The 19095-nt window shown below is 36.9% G+C and overlaps 1 protein-coding gene across 1 annotated transcript in view; it reads right to left on the bottom strand.

Annotated features, from left to right (window-relative positions):
- LOC139725037 (coronin-7-like) overlaps positions 1–19095 on the bottom strand; it is a 34519-nt gene that overhangs the window by 1747 nt on the left and 13677 nt on the right. Inside the window, exons 7-23 of the mRNA XM_071636127.1 lie at positions 18571–18653; positions 17628–17682; positions 17324–17381; positions 16607–16752; positions 15295–15390; positions 14377–14508; positions 13387–13593; positions 11978–12124; positions 10998–11193; positions 9974–10116; positions 9191–9295; positions 7928–8013; positions 6891–7029; positions 5972–6061; positions 4949–5065; positions 2302–2437; positions 1319–1410 (exon numbers count right to left, since the gene is read on the bottom strand). Of these exons, the coding sequence (XP_071492228.1) occupies positions 1319–1410; positions 2302–2437; positions 4949–5065; positions 5972–6061; positions 6891–7029; positions 7928–8013; positions 9191–9295; positions 9974–10116; positions 10998–11193; positions 11978–12124; positions 13387–13593; positions 14377–14508; positions 15295–15390; positions 16607–16752; positions 17324–17381; positions 17628–17682; positions 18571–18653 (2028 nt within the window). The remainder of the gene's footprint in view (positions 1–1318; positions 1411–2301; positions 2438–4948; positions 5066–5971; positions 6062–6890; positions 7030–7927; positions 8014–9190; positions 9296–9973; positions 10117–10997; positions 11194–11977; positions 12125–13386; positions 13594–14376; positions 14509–15294; positions 15391–16606; positions 16753–17323; positions 17382–17627; positions 17683–18570; positions 18654–19095) is intronic.

Here is a 19095-nt window from a genome sequence, read left to right as displayed (position 1 = left end):
AAAAATTTGGCAACAACAGGATCTCACAATCAAAACGATTGGTAAACAACAACAACATCTTCAAAGACAGCGCGTCTCAGGCAAAGACACACATCACCTGAGACGCGCTGTCCCTGAAGCCGCTGCTGCTGTTTATCAAGCGTCAAGGCAGCGCGTCTCAGGTGATGTGTATAATACGCTTGAGGACCGCGCGCTGTCCATTTGTTTTGTACAGGATTAGCGCGCACTTTTGTGTCTTATTAGTTAAGCGTCTTTACTGATAACGAAGAGAAGATGAAGATGATGCTGGTGATAATGATGATGATAAAACTAAACTAGAAATGTCGCTACAGCGACTGGTTATACCCCCGCCAAACAACATTTCATAAGCTTTGGTCAAAACAACATTTCATAAGCTTTGGTCAAAAAACTGAGGAAGTAGTTAAATCCGCAAGATCTTTCCTTGATCTTCTGCCATTAATATGCCGTTACCATGGCAACGTACTTTCGGGTACTGTCGAAAAATGCGTCTTGCACATCTACAACCAAAGGCACACATCTGTACCAAGTTTCATGGAAATTGGGCAAAAACTGAGGAAGTAGTTTGCAACACAAAATTTTCCATCATTTTGGCTCATAATATGTGAGCTGTTACCATGGCAACATACTTTTTGTCACTGTCAAGAAATGTGTCATGCTGACCTATATCCTAAGACAAACATTCAATATGAATTCCATGAGAATTGGAAGAACACTGATGAAGCAGTTTTGCCATGAAGCATTTTGCCCTATATTTTACCAATAACATGCCGTTACCATGGCAACGCACTTTTTGCCACTGCGGAAATATGTGTCTTGCACATTAACATATTCAGATGAACATCTGTACCTAATTTCATAAAAATTGATCAAAAACTGTGGGAGGAGTTCGCGACGCAAGATTTGTACCCATTTTTGCCCATAATATGCCGTTACCATGGCAACATACTTTTGGGTACTGTCAAAAAATACGTCTTGCACATCTACAACCCAAGGCACACATCTGTGCCAAGTTTTATGGGAATCGGTTGAAAACTGAGGAAGTAGTTCGCGACGCAAGATTTGCAACGGACCGACCGCCCGACCGCCCGACCGTCCGCTGATTCCTATATACCCCCTTCAAACTTCGTTTGGCGGGGGTATAAAAACAATAATAAAATCAGCAGCAACAAGAGCAATTTCTATCAGAAGAAAGTCTATGGAGGAGAACAAGGAGCAGGAGGAGAAAAAAGACAACAACAACAAAAAAGGAAGAGAAAAAAAGAAGAAAAAGAAGAAAAAGAAGAAGAAGTGTTCTCACCTCATCTCTTTTCTCGGCATCTGTCTTGTAAGAAATCTCCTTCTCGCTGGAATACTTCGCCTGAGCTGGCCCCGACTTGGGAATAGAGCTCACTTCATGCCGATTTGGAAAAAAAAAAGAGAAAAATTGCCCTTTATCTATGAAAATAAGCACTAATTATTCAGTGTTTCACTAGCAGCCATAACAACGAAATCATGGGCAAACACAATCGGGTTGGATTTATTCATGGCTACTTCTGACATGCTGAACAATCTGTATTTATTCAATTTGATGAAGGGTGATTTGTCAGTCATTTGCAATAAACACAACTCACCAGAATTCATTCATTTAAAGGACAAGTTCACCTTGTATAGACATGTGGGTTTAGTGAATGCAGCAATATTAGCAGAGCACATCATTGAGAGTTTGAGGAAAATCGGACAATCCGTTCAAAAGTTATGAATCTTTTTAAGTTTCTGCTCACTCAAGGCTGGATGAGAAGACTACTATAGCTTGTGACGTCACATGAGTACAACGATATAAAGAAAGAATAAAGAAAATTCAACATATTCTCACTTTTCTCACATAAGAAAAGAACACTTGACTTCTCTCTTTCAGAAGGCAGGGGGAATAATATTACCCTTAACATATGTCAGTAACAGAGTCGAAGAAATGTGCACTTAATTCAAAAAGTAAAGTTTTGCGAAATTCCCTTTTTATTTTCTTTATATGATTGTACGCATATGACATCATACACTATAGTAGTCTTCTCATCCAGCAGTGACTACGCAGATACTTTAAAAATTCATAACTTTTGAACGGATTGTCCGATTTTCCCCAAACTTTCACTGATGTGTTCTACCAATATTGCTGCATTCACTCAATCCACATGTATATGAAGGTGAACTTGTCCTTTAAAGATACTGAGGCTCTTGATTTGGCACAGGCTTAACATCCTGTCCAAGTTCTATCAGTTCTCAATAGCACAGGTGTGCAGTACTTACGATATTTCATTCCCTCTGGACACAGGGATATCTTCCTGGGTTCTGCATCCTTCCCACCAAACCAGTCTGATGCGCTGAGAACCGGTTCCCACGCAACCCTGGTGTCTGGAAAGACGTCATCTTGGAAGTACTCTTTCTGAAAAGGACATAATCACACAGATATTTAATGTGCCAACACTTAAGAGTATTGTTAATTGAATTACATGCCCGACAGTCAACTCTGTGTAAGTCGACAGTGCAGATACTTAAAGTAATCGGCAAAGGCTACGAAAATAAAAGGAAACAATTCATATTCACAGTCCTAGGTCTAATATTCCTCTGTACACGCAAAAGTTGTATATACTATAAAGTCGATGTGATTTACTTAGTCACATCAAGATCGACTTTGAAGAATATGCAGAGTTGACTTCATATGTACACCACAGTATATAAATACAATTGTATACTGTAAAAGTGGAAATTGTCGCGGTGTGGAAGTTTTCGTGCATTTCGCGCAACCAGAAGCTAGCGCGAAAATAAAAGCATGCAAATATATTTGTATACAACATGTTCTGGTAGTTATTGTCCTGATTCCACGAAATTAAAAACATGTGAAACTCCTCTTACCCGTCCGAGCGCGAAAAATTACTCACACAGAAATATCCACTTTTACAGTATATGAGCATGTGTGTGAGTGTGTGTGTAAATAACAACATTTTTCCACAGTCATGCCATAAAATACACTCAGCAAAAAAAGAAAGTAAACACTTTTTCGAGGTCATATTTTTCACAGAAGATTTTCATGAAAATCAATGTATTATATACCATATTGAAGGGAATTTAATTGGCTATTAAGCAGATAGGTTAATTAAAAAGAAAACTTAATGCATGAGTGAGCACATTCGTTTTCGTTTTCCAAGGCACAAAATTAAAAATTGCAAAAATTGACATGTTCTCTTTCATTTGCAAGTGCCCTTCACGATAATATTGACAACAAAATACCAGTTTAACACGATGAGAGACATGAATGAAACGGGAAAAATAAGTTTTTGTTCTCTTTATATCTCTTTACAGCCTGCAAGAAAAGCAAAGTGGGAAACTAAAGGGGAAGATAAGAATTTTCTGTCCATTCAAACTTCAAATGACATAGGGAATAATAAGCATAAAGATGATTAAATGAGCAAAATTTCTTCATTTATTTCTTTTAATCTAGTGATTTAAGAATCCATGTGACAATTTCAAGAACCAAACATTACTTACAATTTCCTAATTTGAAAAAAGAAATCAAATTTGTACCATTTTTGTTAATCATTACTTCTTCTCTTATTTCATTTGAATTTTGTTTTGACATAAGATGCTTTATTTTCCTCCATTTCTTTTAGCCTTCATTGATCTTTTATGCTTTAAAGATATCATAGAGATGAAAAGTTTAGTTTTTCAGCTTAATTCAAGTTTCTTTTTGTGTGAACCTTGTTGTTTGTTCTTATTGTTCAATGGAAGAGCACATACGCATGCATGACAACTTATTCAGTTTTGCAATTTTTACTTTTGTGTCCTGGAAGAGAAAAACAATGGTGTTCACTCATGCGTAAAGTTTCCCTTTATGTTGACCTACCAGGTTGATAGCCAATCAAATTACCTTCAATATGGTATATAATACATTAGCTTTCAGCCAAATATTTCATGAGAAATCTTAACTTGAAAAAGTGCTTACTTTCTTTTTTTGCTGAGTGTATAAGAGCATCTCTCAAAGAAATGCAAGATCAAATCTGAGACTAGCACTGGCCAGGGTAATTCCTCATTAATAACTTACTCTATTCACTAATGATTAGCACACAAAGCCATTCACTGACACAAAGATTTCTGATGTACAATGAGTTCAATACAGAACAAAATCTGAAACCTAATTTCAAAAATAAACATGAAATTCATAAAATGGATTCATAATATCATGTCCATTATACCTCCAACAAAACTGCACACAATTCAGCTATACATCACATCAATCAACAAAACTGCACACAATTCAGCTATACATCATATCAATCAACAAAACTGCACACAATTCAGCTATACATAATATCAATCAACAAAACTGCACACAATTCAGCTATACATCATATCAATCAACAAAACTGCACACAATTCAGCTATAAATCATATCACTCAACAAAACTGCACACAATTCAGCTATACATCATATCAAACAACAAAACTACACACAATTCAGCTATAAATCATATCACTCAACAAAACTGCACACAATTCAGCTATACATCATATCAATCAACAAAACTGCACACAATTCAGCTATACATAATATCAATCAACAAAACTGCACACAATTCAGCTATACATCATATCAAACAACAAAACTACACACAATTCAGCTATAAATCATATCACTCAACAAAACTGCACACAATTCAGCTATACATCACATTAATCAACAAAACTGCACACAATTCAGCTATACATCATATCAAACAACAGAACTACACACAATTCAGCTATACATCATATCAATCAACAAAACTGCACGCAATTTAGCTATACATCATATCAATTTCTGTACTGTATTGTCTGATGCGTGATTTTTTAGTTAGTACAGATAAAACATGTTTCCATTTTGTTTTAAATTTCCACAAAGTATAAAATTTCCATTTACCTTGACCCTTGGGAGAGTGAAATGGATTGGTTCTATCGTTGTCTTGGTCAGCATCAGAGCTCGCATGAACTCCACATCCTTGACCACACACACTGTCTTGGGCAAAAATGACAATGCCTGGACAGGGAGAAAGAATGACCAAAACACTTTGGATTTCATTGGAGCATCTTCGGTCAAATGCAACATAATTCTTTTCTCAAATTTGCATAGAGAATTGATCATATTTTGTATACGTGTAATTGTATGTCAAAATATAAATCTATGCATCCATTGTCCATAATGTCATTACATGCATTCAAAATATTTGTTAATGTTGGAAAAAATATGACACCATAGTAATACTTGTTGGTAAATCTCACAATGATTGCAAAAAAATATTCATGGCAAAAACCACAGCAAGAACTACACTTTAATACCATTACCAAAAAATTACAAGATGACCAAAAGTTTGCAATTCATGCCAAAAAGTGCAGTAAGTTTTGACGACTTTTGCTTTTATAGACAAGCATTTTATGTCACTTCATGAAATTGCCCAACTAAAATACATAGACAACATGAACAGTTGGCTCTAAAGTTCAAATCAGTTGAGAGCTGAAACTTGAGTGAAAAAAAAATTCATTTAACCCTATCCTGATACCCATCTCAAGATGTCTTTGATACAATATACCAACAAGTAGTCATTTCATGTGACAGAGCTACAAGGCAAGTCTGGATGAGTTCAATGAAAATGGACAGTAAAATCTTCAAAGCAAAACGCTGAAAATATGATCAAAATTGAATAAAAATTAGGGAAGTTATGAAACTGTGAAGTGTTGCTAATTTTAACAGAACAGTTCTTGAACAGTCTATGTGAATGTACAAATGAGTGAGTTTTGTCATCACCTCACAACTTGCCACATACTTTGTACATAAAATCTTGCAATTTCCATATAAAAAAAAAGCAATTTACAGCCCAGTCTCAAATCCTAATATATCTGACTGACAGCAAAATAACCAGGCTGAGCACAACATCGGTAGCATTACCTGAAGAGGAGTTGGGGAGCTGTAGCTGGAAAGAGAAAGGAAATACGGAGCCTCCCTGAGAACCTCGAGAGCTGCCACCACTCGTTCACCCTGCAGAGGAATGGAGGAGGAGTGAATGGTCAGACTTCACATATAGAGGGCACTGTCACTAATTACTCTGTCACCACCTATGCAACATTCAATGGCAAAACTAGCAAAAGCAAAATTACTGACGATATGCAGTTTACATGACAATATTCAAAGATACAACTCTTTTGTGACATAATGTTTGTGCATATTAAGGCTCTTGTTCACTAAATTCACTGCTTTTAAATAACTAGGGGAGAAAAACTGTTAGTGTAAAACATTGAACGATTATTGGTCATAAAAATTGTGAAATTCTTGTTGAAGAATATACGCTGGGTGTAAAGAGAGCAAATTATGATCTTAGGACCTGCAAGAATTTCAAAAACGAATAGAGCACGAGTATGGACAACATCGGTGGATTATTGCAGGTCTCCCTTAAAACATCATTGCAATCTGGCAATTAGTGACGAGGCAAATAAAAAAGAAGACAAAATACCTGTGTGACCGCAAATAATTATAAGGGCACAATATCAGACTTTCAGCTATAGAACTAACTTCAACTTTTCATTGGTAAGGCTATGAGTTTGTTTGTCTTTATGCACAATTCCTGCAAAGCTTGTTTCTAATCCAGGGAGAATTTACACCTACAAATGTATACAATTATGAAGTCTAACTTTTTGTTGTTTATCTTGAAGACTGTGCTTCTTCAGTTTATTCCTTTTCAAATCTAAACATGGATAATTGACTCCAAGTTTGTAAAACTTTTTTAAAGAATAAAAAAAAAAATTTTAACCCATCTCCCCATGATTATGGAAAGTTAACTTCTTCTTTCCTTTTTTTTTTAAAACATCACCTTTGCCGAAAGGAAGACCACATTGGTGTCAGGGTCATAGGTTGGCAAGAGAATTGAGGGCGTCTTGTCTATGACCTTGTCCTCCACAGCCTTCGAAAGGTCATTGGGGTCATAGATGGAGATCACACGGCACGAGCTCCTGTACAGCGGAAGAAGTGCATGGGGTCATCTTACCAAAAATTCATACAGCTCCTTCTTTGTCAAATCTCACAATTTTGTTTTATCAGAGTTTCAAATCAAACAAATATTGCATTACCTGGTAAAAAAGTCAAAACTAAGTGTGCATAGAAGAACAACATGCCTTGCATTGATGCATTGATGCTCTAGCTGAATCAAAATGCTTAAAATCTATTACTTAATCACAAGATTAAACCTATGCACATGATAAACATGCTCAAACAGAAGTTCATTTCAGGTTGATTTTTGGTCCACATCAGTCCAAGTCTCATCATCGTATCGCGATGACTAATTCCAATGGAACTCAACTAAACACAACAGAATGTGAAATATTATACATCACAGGATGAACAACTACAAAGTACACAGAGTGTATTTGAAAGGAAGAATGCTGGTAGCTAATAGAATGCTCAAAGAAACAGGATAAGTAATTATTTGTATCATTTTAGGATATGCTTGTGAAGTATTTGCAAACCTTTTTCCTGTTATCACTAGAGCATTCATTTATAGATGCAAATTGAAATACAGTCATTCTATCTTTAATACATCCAAGTGAGTATGTGGTGCATGGACTTATTCACATCTATCACACAGCTGTCAACTGAATGAAGTTTTGAGTGTGAACGACCATGACACCTCTATTCATAACCAGAGTACTAAGGAGTACACTTCAAACACACACCCTCATATTGTTATTAGAATGTAAATTTAAGTGTCTTCACATGCATTTCAAATGTGCTAATAGAATTATTGTAGTGTGAGGCATTATGACATTCCTGCTATATGTTAGAAAATTTTCTATGAGAGGATTAGGTGAGTCCAACTTTAGGTCCTGGTCCTGCAATCAACAGAGGACTAACCTGTCAAAGCCTGAGGTCAAGAGAAAGTCTCCATTGTGGATCCACAAGATTCTGGCTCCCCTGGAACCAACAGGACCTGGTCCTTGCTGAGAATTTAAAGATGAAATAAACCGAAAACTACCGGTAGATGTATGGTGAACATTGATACTGTGCAAGGAATTATGCATATCCTTTATTTTTCAACACATCTAGTACATGTTGTATATGAGAATACATTACATCACAGGATACACATGTACATAGACTCTCTTTTGAATAGTATCATACTGGGTATTATACATCATATATACATATATAATACATCTATCAGCAAATCATCATACTGTAAAACAAGGTATTTTCGCGAATTGGAGCCAATGGCCTTTTTCATGTCATGAAATTTTTGTGAGTTGCCTCTAACATTCAATGCATATAGTGTAGACAAGAACTTTCACGTGCATTTTAATTTCGCAAATCTTGGCTCTCGTGAAATTTGCAAAATTAAAATGAACGTGAACATTCCTCGTTTTACAGTATGGGCACATCTTTGAGATAAATTATCCTCTTACTTGACTTTGGACTGGTCATGGAATAATGCTTAGAGCATAGACCTTGTGCTGTACAAAGCTAGAATTGACAGTAAATTTGTTGAATATAACAATTAGTCATGAGTCAATAGCTGCAACTGTCTGCAATGCCAGTCAGTCATAAAGGAATAATGGTATCAATCACATGTCATTTGGAAGACTTGTTAATTTTTTCCCCGAAATGAGAGGATATTCCCTATTTTCACAGTAATTTAGGATCTTTGGGAGCAGTTTGATCTTGCGCTTAATATATTTCATGCTGATGTCATGAGTATGTCTGTGTCATAGCAGAGCATCCTTGGAAGGTATTTGAATTAATACTTGTAAGAGAGAACTTTATATATAATCTGATTTCTGGGAAATCCTTTGAAAGGAAATTATTTCATCATGTGATGGGGAAATTCACCTACAGAAGAGTCAACAAACTTGCACATGCATAGATACATAGATATATAACAAGCTAGAAAGATAGAAATATTGATCAATTTATCAATAGATAGATAGATAGATCGATAGATAGACAGACAGACAGACAGATAGATAGAAAAACAAAGGAATATTTTTGTAGAAGCCAACCTGCAATAATCTTAGAAGTTAAAATCCACGTAAATACTCCAAAAGTTTGTATCATTGATGATCCATTACTTGCTTTGATAAATCTGAAATTTCAACATACATCATGCTCCTGTGTACTTACTGCAATGGGCGAGGTAGATTTTCTTGGTTCATACACCCTGATCTGCCCGTCCTTTGAGACCGTCGCTATCTTCTTCCCATCTGGGCTCCATGCTGCTGAAAACATCTATAAAATGCCATAAGACAAATCAAAGACTAATATAGGCTATGTACATCTTATCAACAAAAATAAAAACAAATGAATGAAACTACAAATGTCTAGGGCTTGTGGAAACTCCCCCCCCCCAAAAAAAATAAAAATAAAAATAAATAAATAATAATAATAATAATAACAATAATGATAATAAATAGATTAAAAAATAATAAAAAATATATTTAAAAAAAAATAAAAAATAGAAAAAAAAATAAAAAATAGAAAATAAAATAAAATTAATATAAGACCAAACAAATACACTAATCAACTGCCTCTCATCAACCTTACATAAGATCATCAATAAATTCTGATCTAAGTTTAAGGAAGCAAGACTTTTGGTTTGATATTTTAGAGCTACCTGGTCAAATATTTAATGTGAGCCACATACTTTGATTACTTGTCTGCTTTGGACAGTGTGTGGACTCAAAACTCCAGAATTTTGCTTAGAAAATAGCATGAGGGACATATTGTAGTTAAACTTTCACTCTACCACCAAAGTCCTGTGGCAGGCCTTGAACCTTAGACTTCCTCTTAGAGAGCCCATTGAACTATCCACTGGCTCACAACACCTCTACTGAAAACAACTATCTCCATATCTTGTAGCATACACAATGCAACGATGACCACACATGTGTCCATCTGTGGCCGTACCTGGTCAGTGTGTCCATCCAGTGTGATTATCTCCTCGGACGAGGTCAGATCCCAAATCTTTAGGGTCATGTCGTAGGAGGCGGAGAGGAGGACGTCCGAAGCCAGGGGGTGAAACTTGATAAAGTAGATCTTCTCAGTGTGACCTGCAGCATATCATCAAAATGTCAAAAAAATAAAACGAATGAGACTCTTCTAGCCATGTATAGGTAACAGTTCCCTGCATGCTAAACATTTAAGAGAATTCTAAGCAGAACTTGTCTTGCTAGATCTACTATTGATGAACTGAGGTGAAATTGCTTTGCAATATTCCATTCACATTTGTAACATTTTGTAATGAGAGAGAAAAGGCCTGTTCTTGTGACTTCAAACCTTTCTCAATCTAAAAAGAGCTGGGTGGAATGCTACAGCTCAATCATTGATGATCAAAATGTAAAGGTACCTCACATTAAACTTCTACAACATTAAATCACAACAATCACATTACTGTCTAAGCTGTTATTTTCACATGGGTTTAGTTTTCGTAAATGCAAGGGTATAACATGGAAATTACAGTTGGACCTTGAATTTAACAACATGCGAATATGTTGACATGTTCACAAAAAAAAAATCTCGCGAAAATGTCTGCAATCTCCTCATCTGCGAAAATATCTGTAAGTGGATATAACAGCTTATACAGTATTGGGTGTGGATGAAAAAAAGAAAAGCAATAAAAATGGCACGAAAAGAGAAGACCATGATGATATAGGGATAGAGAGACAGGAGAAGGAATATGAACTGGTCGGGAAAGGGAAGAAGAAGACGAATATGTCAAAGATGTTTACGCAGAGGAAGGAGAGTTGCATGACACTGTCATAGTTACTGTCATTGTCATTGACTGTATGAGACATAAAACAACTCTAGAAAACTAGAAACACAAAAACTGGGAGAAAATTACAGACCAAACTCCAAGAATCACTAGAATGAATGAATAGAAGTGATTATTGCACAGGGAATACAGGGAGTACATCCTGATTTGAACTCTGACCTGTTAGAGCCGAGTCTGGCTCCGTGAGTGTGCCCTCAAAACCTTCCTCCCCAAAGCTCCAGATGCGGATCTTTGCGTCGTCGCTGGCGACGGCAAGCCTGTTGTCGTTGAACGGATCCCAGGCAAAGTCCATCATTGTTGAACCATTCTGAATCGTTGGCACTCCCGTCTCGGGTAACTTGCCTGGGCTGTTGATCTGAAAAAATTTGACTTGTTGTATTAAAGTAAAAGTCAGGCCATGCAGATGCAAGTGTCGTGACAAAATTCATTCTCTTGCGAGCCACGATAGAATAACTTGAGGCTGGCTCTGAAGTAATGGTCATGACAATAGATGATAAGTTAAACAATAATGACATGTCCACATACAAACTTTGACATTCATCATAGCCATGTGGTTTAGAATCATTTTACAAATTTATTCATTTAAATTCATTTAAAAATATGATTTGCTGTATAAAAATAAATGTCAGGCCATGCAGATGTAAGTGTCACGACAAAATTCATTGTCTTGCGAGCCATGACAGAATATCTTGAGGCTAGCTCAGAAGTAATGCTCATGACAATACATGATAAGTTTAACAAAACTGACATGTCCATGTACAAGCTCTGAAGTTAATCCATGCAATGTCGTTTAAAATCATTTTTGAGAAAGTCGATGTGCATTATAACCTAAAAAATACTGCTGACAACAATTACGCAAAACATCTTCATGCACACACGTTGCTACATTGCGACATACCGGTACTGAAAAAACTGAAATTTTCCGCACATTTCATGAGACCAAAAGCAGTGCCAAAATAAAAGCACATGCATACTTGTAATATGTTCCACTAATTAATGTCTTGATTCCGTGGAATCAAAAACATGTGAAATTTACCATACCCGGCCAAGCGCGTAAAATCACTCGCATGAAAATATCTGTGTGTATAGTTTATAATCTCCTCTATACAACACGCTATTGGAAGCCTACTGCAACTCACGTCAATTACTGTGAGCAATCCGCCACTTCCACTGAGAGGTACTACTGCCCACTTCTTGTTGGCATGGAAACCGTCGCACTCCCCAAAGACGTTGATGCTGACTTTCCTGATGTTGATGATGTGCTGGTTGCGCTGGCCCAGAGTACCCTGATAACAAATAGTATGGGAGAGATGCAGATTGATTGCCACCATGCCTTTTTTGAAGCTTACTTCATTAATCCTATACATGCCAAGGCAGGAAACCTTATTTGCCAAGTTTTTTCACCAGTATTCGGCAAAGGTATTTCTTCTAAACTTAACCTACATGTAGTTATAGAGTTAGCAAGTCCAGTCAGGTTCAGCAATGTGCCTCAGTCCAACTAGGAAGGACATTAGGGATTAAGGGGATTTTATAATCACTAATTATTGGAAATGAACTATCAGACTAATGTACCGACTGTCAAAAAAGCACTATGCCACGTATGCCAACTGTTGGATAAATAGGATAGGAAATAAAAAGGCTCGCTTTTGAAGGATAACTCAATGTCAAACCAATATGTAGAGTTACATAGCACCTTTGAAACATTATGCAGGGCTCGACACTAACGGTGGCCCGGGGCCACCAAAATTGAAAGTCGAGCCACCAAATTTCAAAAAAGGGCAAATTTGGTGGCCCGCCTCGGGCCACCAACATTTTTTGAAAAGTACAATTAATTTGTAACTTTTTGCGCCGGAAATTAGCAGTTATGTTTGTTTAAAGGATGGATGAAAAGGACTGAATGAGTGCCTGAGAGTGAGTGTTGCGAGTTTGTTGAGGTTTATTTATGAGTAGATGTATGTCCAACTTCCAATTCTTACTATGACTGGATAAAACTTAGATATTTGACTCATTAAAAAAAAAGGACTTTTAATGTTTTTTTTATTGTTTTTTTTTTCAGGGCCACCAAATTTTTCTCTCAGGCCACCAAAAATTTGAAATTGAGGATTTTGGTGGCCCCATCGGGCCACCAAACAAAAAAGTTAGTGTCGAGCCCTGCATTATGTGACATGGATGACTTTTTGATGAACTGTTCCATGGTGATAACATTAACTTTGAAGTAAATATTTGCTACCACCACAAGTATACAGTTATTGCTAAATAGTCAATGATTGTAAGTTTACCTCACTTTGCAATTGCAGGATTAACGTCACTCAGCAAGATGATTCTCATTTCAAAATATGATCAAAATGTAAAACAACTTTTGATTGGTCTAATTTCAAAGAGTCTCATCAGCATTCCTGAGCTTCAAATACAGGACAGTCCAACATAGTTTCATCTATGGTGGAACTGAGAGAAAAATATGCAAAGAGAAAATTACAACAAAACAACTTGAGCAATGACACTGCTCCGGTTTAACATCTCCATAAATTTCCATCTCCTTTGCCCTCACCTGTAAATGCCTAAACTTGGAGGTCTGGCCCATGGTGAATTTCTTCTTTGGCGAGCCGCTCGGTGCCGGCCTCGGGTCCTCTGAGGATGCGGAACTGGCCGACGCCCCTGAAGGAGTTGTTGATGCTGCAGCTGCCGGTGCTGGTGCTGGTGCTGCTGCTGATGATGATGACACTGAGGGAGCTGCTACAGAGCTTGAGGGTTGGGTCTCCTTCGATTCACTCGCTGCTGCGGTTTGACTGGTTTCCTGTGCAAAAGAGTGACAAGGCTCAAGTTAGGCATCGCAAAAATTATGTCGAAGTCTTTGAGAATAGTGATTTTGTAGGTTCGTTTGATGAATGCGCTATACATATAACTCAATGTAGCAAAAAAAAAGCTGCTGAAAACTGCTTATCCAAGAGTGGCGAGCCAATGGAGTAAAATGGAGTCAGAGGGGGCCTGAGCTTTCGATCCTAGCAGAATCTTCATCAGAGGCAAAATGACAAACAGGCAGAGAAAGCAATCACATATAAGGACTTCACAAAACAAGAACAGGTAGGGACAGGCTGGGTGCAAAGAACGAAGAAAACAAAAGGAGAGGGTAGGAGGTCATGGGCAAGGAGCCCAAACATATAACTCCTTGACAACCTGCACAAAATCATCTGTTCTAATACTATAACATTGTGGTACTCGTCCACAACATATTAGAGGAATGCAGTGACGATGAAATAAATGGCAATTACAATCCAATCAGGCATGGTTCATTGCACACTATGATACACAAATTGTCTTTCTGTTTTACACACAGCAAAAAAAAACCAAACAAACAAACAAACAAACCAAAAGAATTGTGGCTAAACTTACATTTAAAGCACAAACATCATCAGATCATAAACCAAAGCATACTTACTGTGTAAACAGCAGTCAATGCACAAAATAAGAAAGTCTCACTCTCTCTATTTGGTGAAACTTTAAGATTTTTTCCTGACCATACTACATTGCAACATCTTACTGTGCTCTGAGTTGTTGAAGCATCCCCTGAAGCCTGCTGATTGGCCGGTGAACTTGAGACTGACTGCTGATTGGTTGATTTCCTTGGCTTTGTGTTTTGTCGTTTTGATGGATCCAAGCTTATCTTGGGAACCTGAAATTGATACACACAAATACATCCGTGACAAGCAATGTAATGTGATTGCACAGATGCCAGTCACTTCAAGATGATGACATCATCATTAAACCAATCAAATTGACCAGGATGGCAATTTGGCTCAGTCAGTAGCACGTCTGCCTCCACATGCAAAGGACCTGGGTTCGATTCCCAAGTCTAACTGAGCAATGTTATGTGTAATCATACCGTCTCCCCTATTTTCAGGGTCTTCAACTCTTTATGTGCCATGTTCGCACACCCAACTCAGTCGATGGCGTGCCAACTTTGTATATTCTGCTCAAACGCACAAACCCGCCCAAACCGATTGATAATCACAAAATGCCACAGTACAATGAAAGCGTTTCTCACGATTCCATTCCTGTCGCATGTACCTTGCATTTTATGTGGTGAATGACTATCAAGCTGTGTGCCCTACTAGATTTGTGTGTAAATTCTAAGTTTCTGTCATTATTTTGTGAGCAAAAGTCATGCCCCTACAATGATGGAGCTACTGGTCATTTGAAAGAAAAACAATCATAGATTTTTCATAAATTCACATTCAAACCAAAGCTTGACCTTTTCTCTACATCTTTGCTCACTACATGCCCAGGGTAACAAAAATCTATGAAAGTTACATAGATTTGAAAAAACAGAATGTTTTCCCAAAGCATGACTTACATTGCTATCTCTGAATAATGTGGCACACAGGGGGTTTACACCATGGCACATAAAGAGTTAAAATTGCAATAATACTCGAGTAGAAAAGGTGACATCGTGTCTTACCTCAGCATTCTCTCCTGCAAGCCACTGGGTGGATGTCAGAGCCGCCTCACCGCCTGCAGTGTCCGGGAACAACTCAGAGTAAAACTTTGAGTGGCTCTAATGTAGAAAGAGAAAAAAAGTTTAGAGCCCAACAAATGGCTTCATAATCATCAATGGTTTACTAATACATGCATGTATAGTTTAAACAAGATTTATTCCTGTACACAGTCAGTTATTAATCATTGCATCACTGTATCACATGTATCATTTTTCCTTCTTCATCTCTTCAGACTGTAATTTGGTTCTGCATTGTTCTAATGTTATTGTGTTTTCTAATCTTTTGTATGAAAAGCACCAGTGCACTTAATAGAAACACCAGTATAAAGCATCATATAAATGCACTTTTCATTATTATTACAAAATAATCATTCTGTAAGTTACGGAATCATTATTGTTTAGGTACTATCATACCTTCAATCATGATGTGTTTGATGAAAAAAATCATATCAGAGCTGAGGTTTACTGTGGTACATGCCCTATTTGCATTACAAAAGGTCATGTTTAAAATCTCAATTGAAAAACAAACAAATTAAGAGTTTGTTCAAACTCTGACTGACTGAAAGCTAAATCATGTTTGATTCCCATGTTTTGATTTCAAGCACGAAGACCTAAAGCTGCAAAATTGTTTCCGCACTGTTTGGAAAATTGTCCATCTGGACACAACAATTGCAACTCAATATTTTGTGGTACATCTGGATGATGAATATTCAAATTAATGATTCAGGCATCAAGTTCTTATTGCAACTGATTGACAATTTGCCCTTCCTCAACACACACCGATTATTCAATGTGATTGAGTAATAACAATGAAGCAAAATCATCGGCATATATACTCAGGAGGATTTTGAAGCTACAATCTCCTGATTGTTGGGCAGATGTCATACCCATTAGAATACCCTGCTTGTGCCCGATACCCAGTGATGGCTTTGATCCCCTATGGCAGGGGGTACCACATATATCGTCAAATTAATATAGGGATCAGAACCATTACTGGCTATTGAGCGCAAGCTTGGTAGTCTAGTGGATATCAGTGACACCTGTCTAGTAATCAGGAGGTCACAGGTTCAAATCCCGCCTGTGTATACAATGTACACGTATATAACAATGATTTTTTTTCAATTTATTTATTCATTTTTTAAATCATGGCTATTACAGTGGTACTCAAAACCACTGAACAATCAGTAAGTATTTTCAAAAATTAAGAGCATTTTGTCAATGAGATGGTGAATATGATTAGGAAATCTGAGGTGAGAGAATAATAATTAATACTCACTGTGCGGGGGACTTCAACCTTTAGTGGGATGACGGCCTTGTTGGTCAGTTGCAGAACCCTGCCGACCTCGCAAGACATGACGTCCAGCGCCCTCTTTGGCACGAGGCAAGTTCCTTTCTGCTGCAGGTCACTGTGATACACGGCACCTAGACAGAAATGGACAATTCATTTTTTTAATGTATCAAGAAAAAGGCATTTTTTAACAATTAAAAGGTATAAGAATTCTGTTCAAGATAATTGTTTCACAACTATGCCGAATTGTGTGGACATCAAATAAACTTTAGATAAGTTCCTACAGTTTCCATTCATTTTCTACTATTTTTTAAGTGCTTCCTCTCCCTAAAAATATGTGATACCACAGTAAATAAAAACAGACATCAATAAGTCACATCTGTTTCTTTTACGTGAGATTGGTATAGACAAGGGTTAGGGCAGAATAATTTCTGGTTGCAGCAGAACTTCCTCTGCCTCTGAGTGCACAAAGTTTTTACATTCAGAAATTCCCAATCATAAGAAACTTGCAACAGAAATTTTTAATCAAAACATTTTCCAACTCATACACAAAGTGGAATTGTATTGGAAACTTGATTATTCCACAACATACAACTGTGTACGCCTTGGCTGTACAAGTATCTGGCTAACTGCAACTTCACACATTTATTTTCTTGGTTTGGGATAGTTTCATTGTCAAGATTCTTCTAAATTCAGCAGACCAACCTTCTGAAAGTCGTGCCCCTCCGTCAAGAACTTCAAACACTCCAATTCTCTGGTCGCCCTTGATATAGGTAAGGAAATAAAGCATGGTAGTTAAAGAGACAGTATAGTTTTGGCTGACATAGGGATTCAGGTTTTAGCTTTTTGCGAGATATTAGAAATCACATGTTTTATCAAAGAGCATACAATTCTAAGAGCATGAGTTCGAAAGGACACTTCACTATAGGTCTTTGATAAGGTAACACATATACGCACAAAAAAAACCCCCAAAAAATAACCCCCCCAAAAAAACAAAAAACCAACTTACCTTTCCACAAAGGAATAGCAGTCCTGAATCAGGGTCATAGAGAGGGATCAAGATTCTGCAAGTGGATGAAATTGGTCAAGTATTAAGGTATTGCTTACCATTGGGAGTAGGGATTTAAAAACTTTTTGAGTTATCACATTTGATGCATATGTGTAGTTAGTTGTATCACAAAAAATCCTACCACATAAAAATTTAGCAATAAAGCCTTAAATAGAAGGAGATAACACTATTTTTCTGAGTAAACCATAACTGTAGACAGTTTAGTCTAGAACCAGTTTTATTAAAACTATTGTTCACATTTTGTACATTCAACAATACTAAGCATTGATTACACTGATAAATGTTCTTACGTTGGTTGTTTCTATCCCCAACTCATATTTCAGAACTATTTAGAAGCACTAAAGCTGGGTTTTTGTTTCATCTGCAAATGGTAAATCATGCATTCATCCATTAAACCCTGGTGCTAATACATATCTCACTCCCATTCAGGCTGTGAAGAGTTTGCTTTCCTGGTCATTTTAATTCAACTGGTAATTACTTGGGTCAAATAAAGCATCCGGAAACAAAAGCTGATGGTAGCTCAGAGTCACAACAATTGGTGACAGAAAAGCACAATGAGCCAGTCTTGTCTTGATCTCAGGAAAAAAAAATCATTCTACCTTAACCCTTCTCTGATTTTAACAAAACATTAAGCCTTCAAATCTTTGAGGCTACGGCATTCCGTCACTTCTGCTCAAATCTCATCTACAGCTTATTCACAATGCTGTACCTGATTGATATGAAAATGCCTTCACATGGATCACATTCTCTTTGGATATAATCTTTTCTAGACAAAAAAAAAAAAAAATAAATAAATAAATACCTAACAAATTATCATGTCCGCAGAAACTAGGCAAACAAAGAAAAAAAAGCAAAATAGCAAAAATAGGTCATGGACACTGACCCTGAAGAAGTTCCAAAGCCCTGAGAACAGCAAGCTGAACCAAAGTTCCGCACATCCCAGACTTTAATCTCCCTCTCTCTTCGCTGTCATGGAAACATATGAAAAAGACACAGACATATTGGCTTGGATCTACTGCACAAGTGGTTATTTTCGCGTACAGATATTTTCACAAATGAGAAGGTTATGGACACTTAAATTTAATTTTCCTTCACAATAACACTCAAACTTGGAAAAGTGCACTTTGTCACTGTTGTCTTTAAAGTTAATGTGCTCAGTCATGCGTGCCATTTGTCAACATAATTAGCTATCAATGGAAAGAGGAAGAGTTCTTCGTTCCCAACAACTAACATTGTGCTCTCCATAGCTGACAATTATGAAAAAGTAGCCCTTCAAAGTTGGATTACCTTTTTTTTTTGATATACACTGTATTACATGAAAGCAACATAATTGTCTTCTCCACATTATATCCAGTTATAATATCATCTCTATCACTTTTCCAAAGTCAACTTCTTATCGCAGTAACCC

The sequence above is a fragment of the Diadema antillarum genome, unplaced genomic scaffold, assembly GCF_040938485.1.
Source record: "Diadema antillarum isolate AM-2024a unplaced genomic scaffold, OU_Dant_1.0 seq00000009_RagTag, whole genome shotgun sequence".
NCBI classification, from domain to species: Eukaryota; Metazoa; Echinodermata; class Echinoidea; order Diadematoida; family Diadematidae; genus Diadema; species Diadema antillarum.
This window is presented reverse-complemented; position numbering and strand designations above follow the sequence as displayed.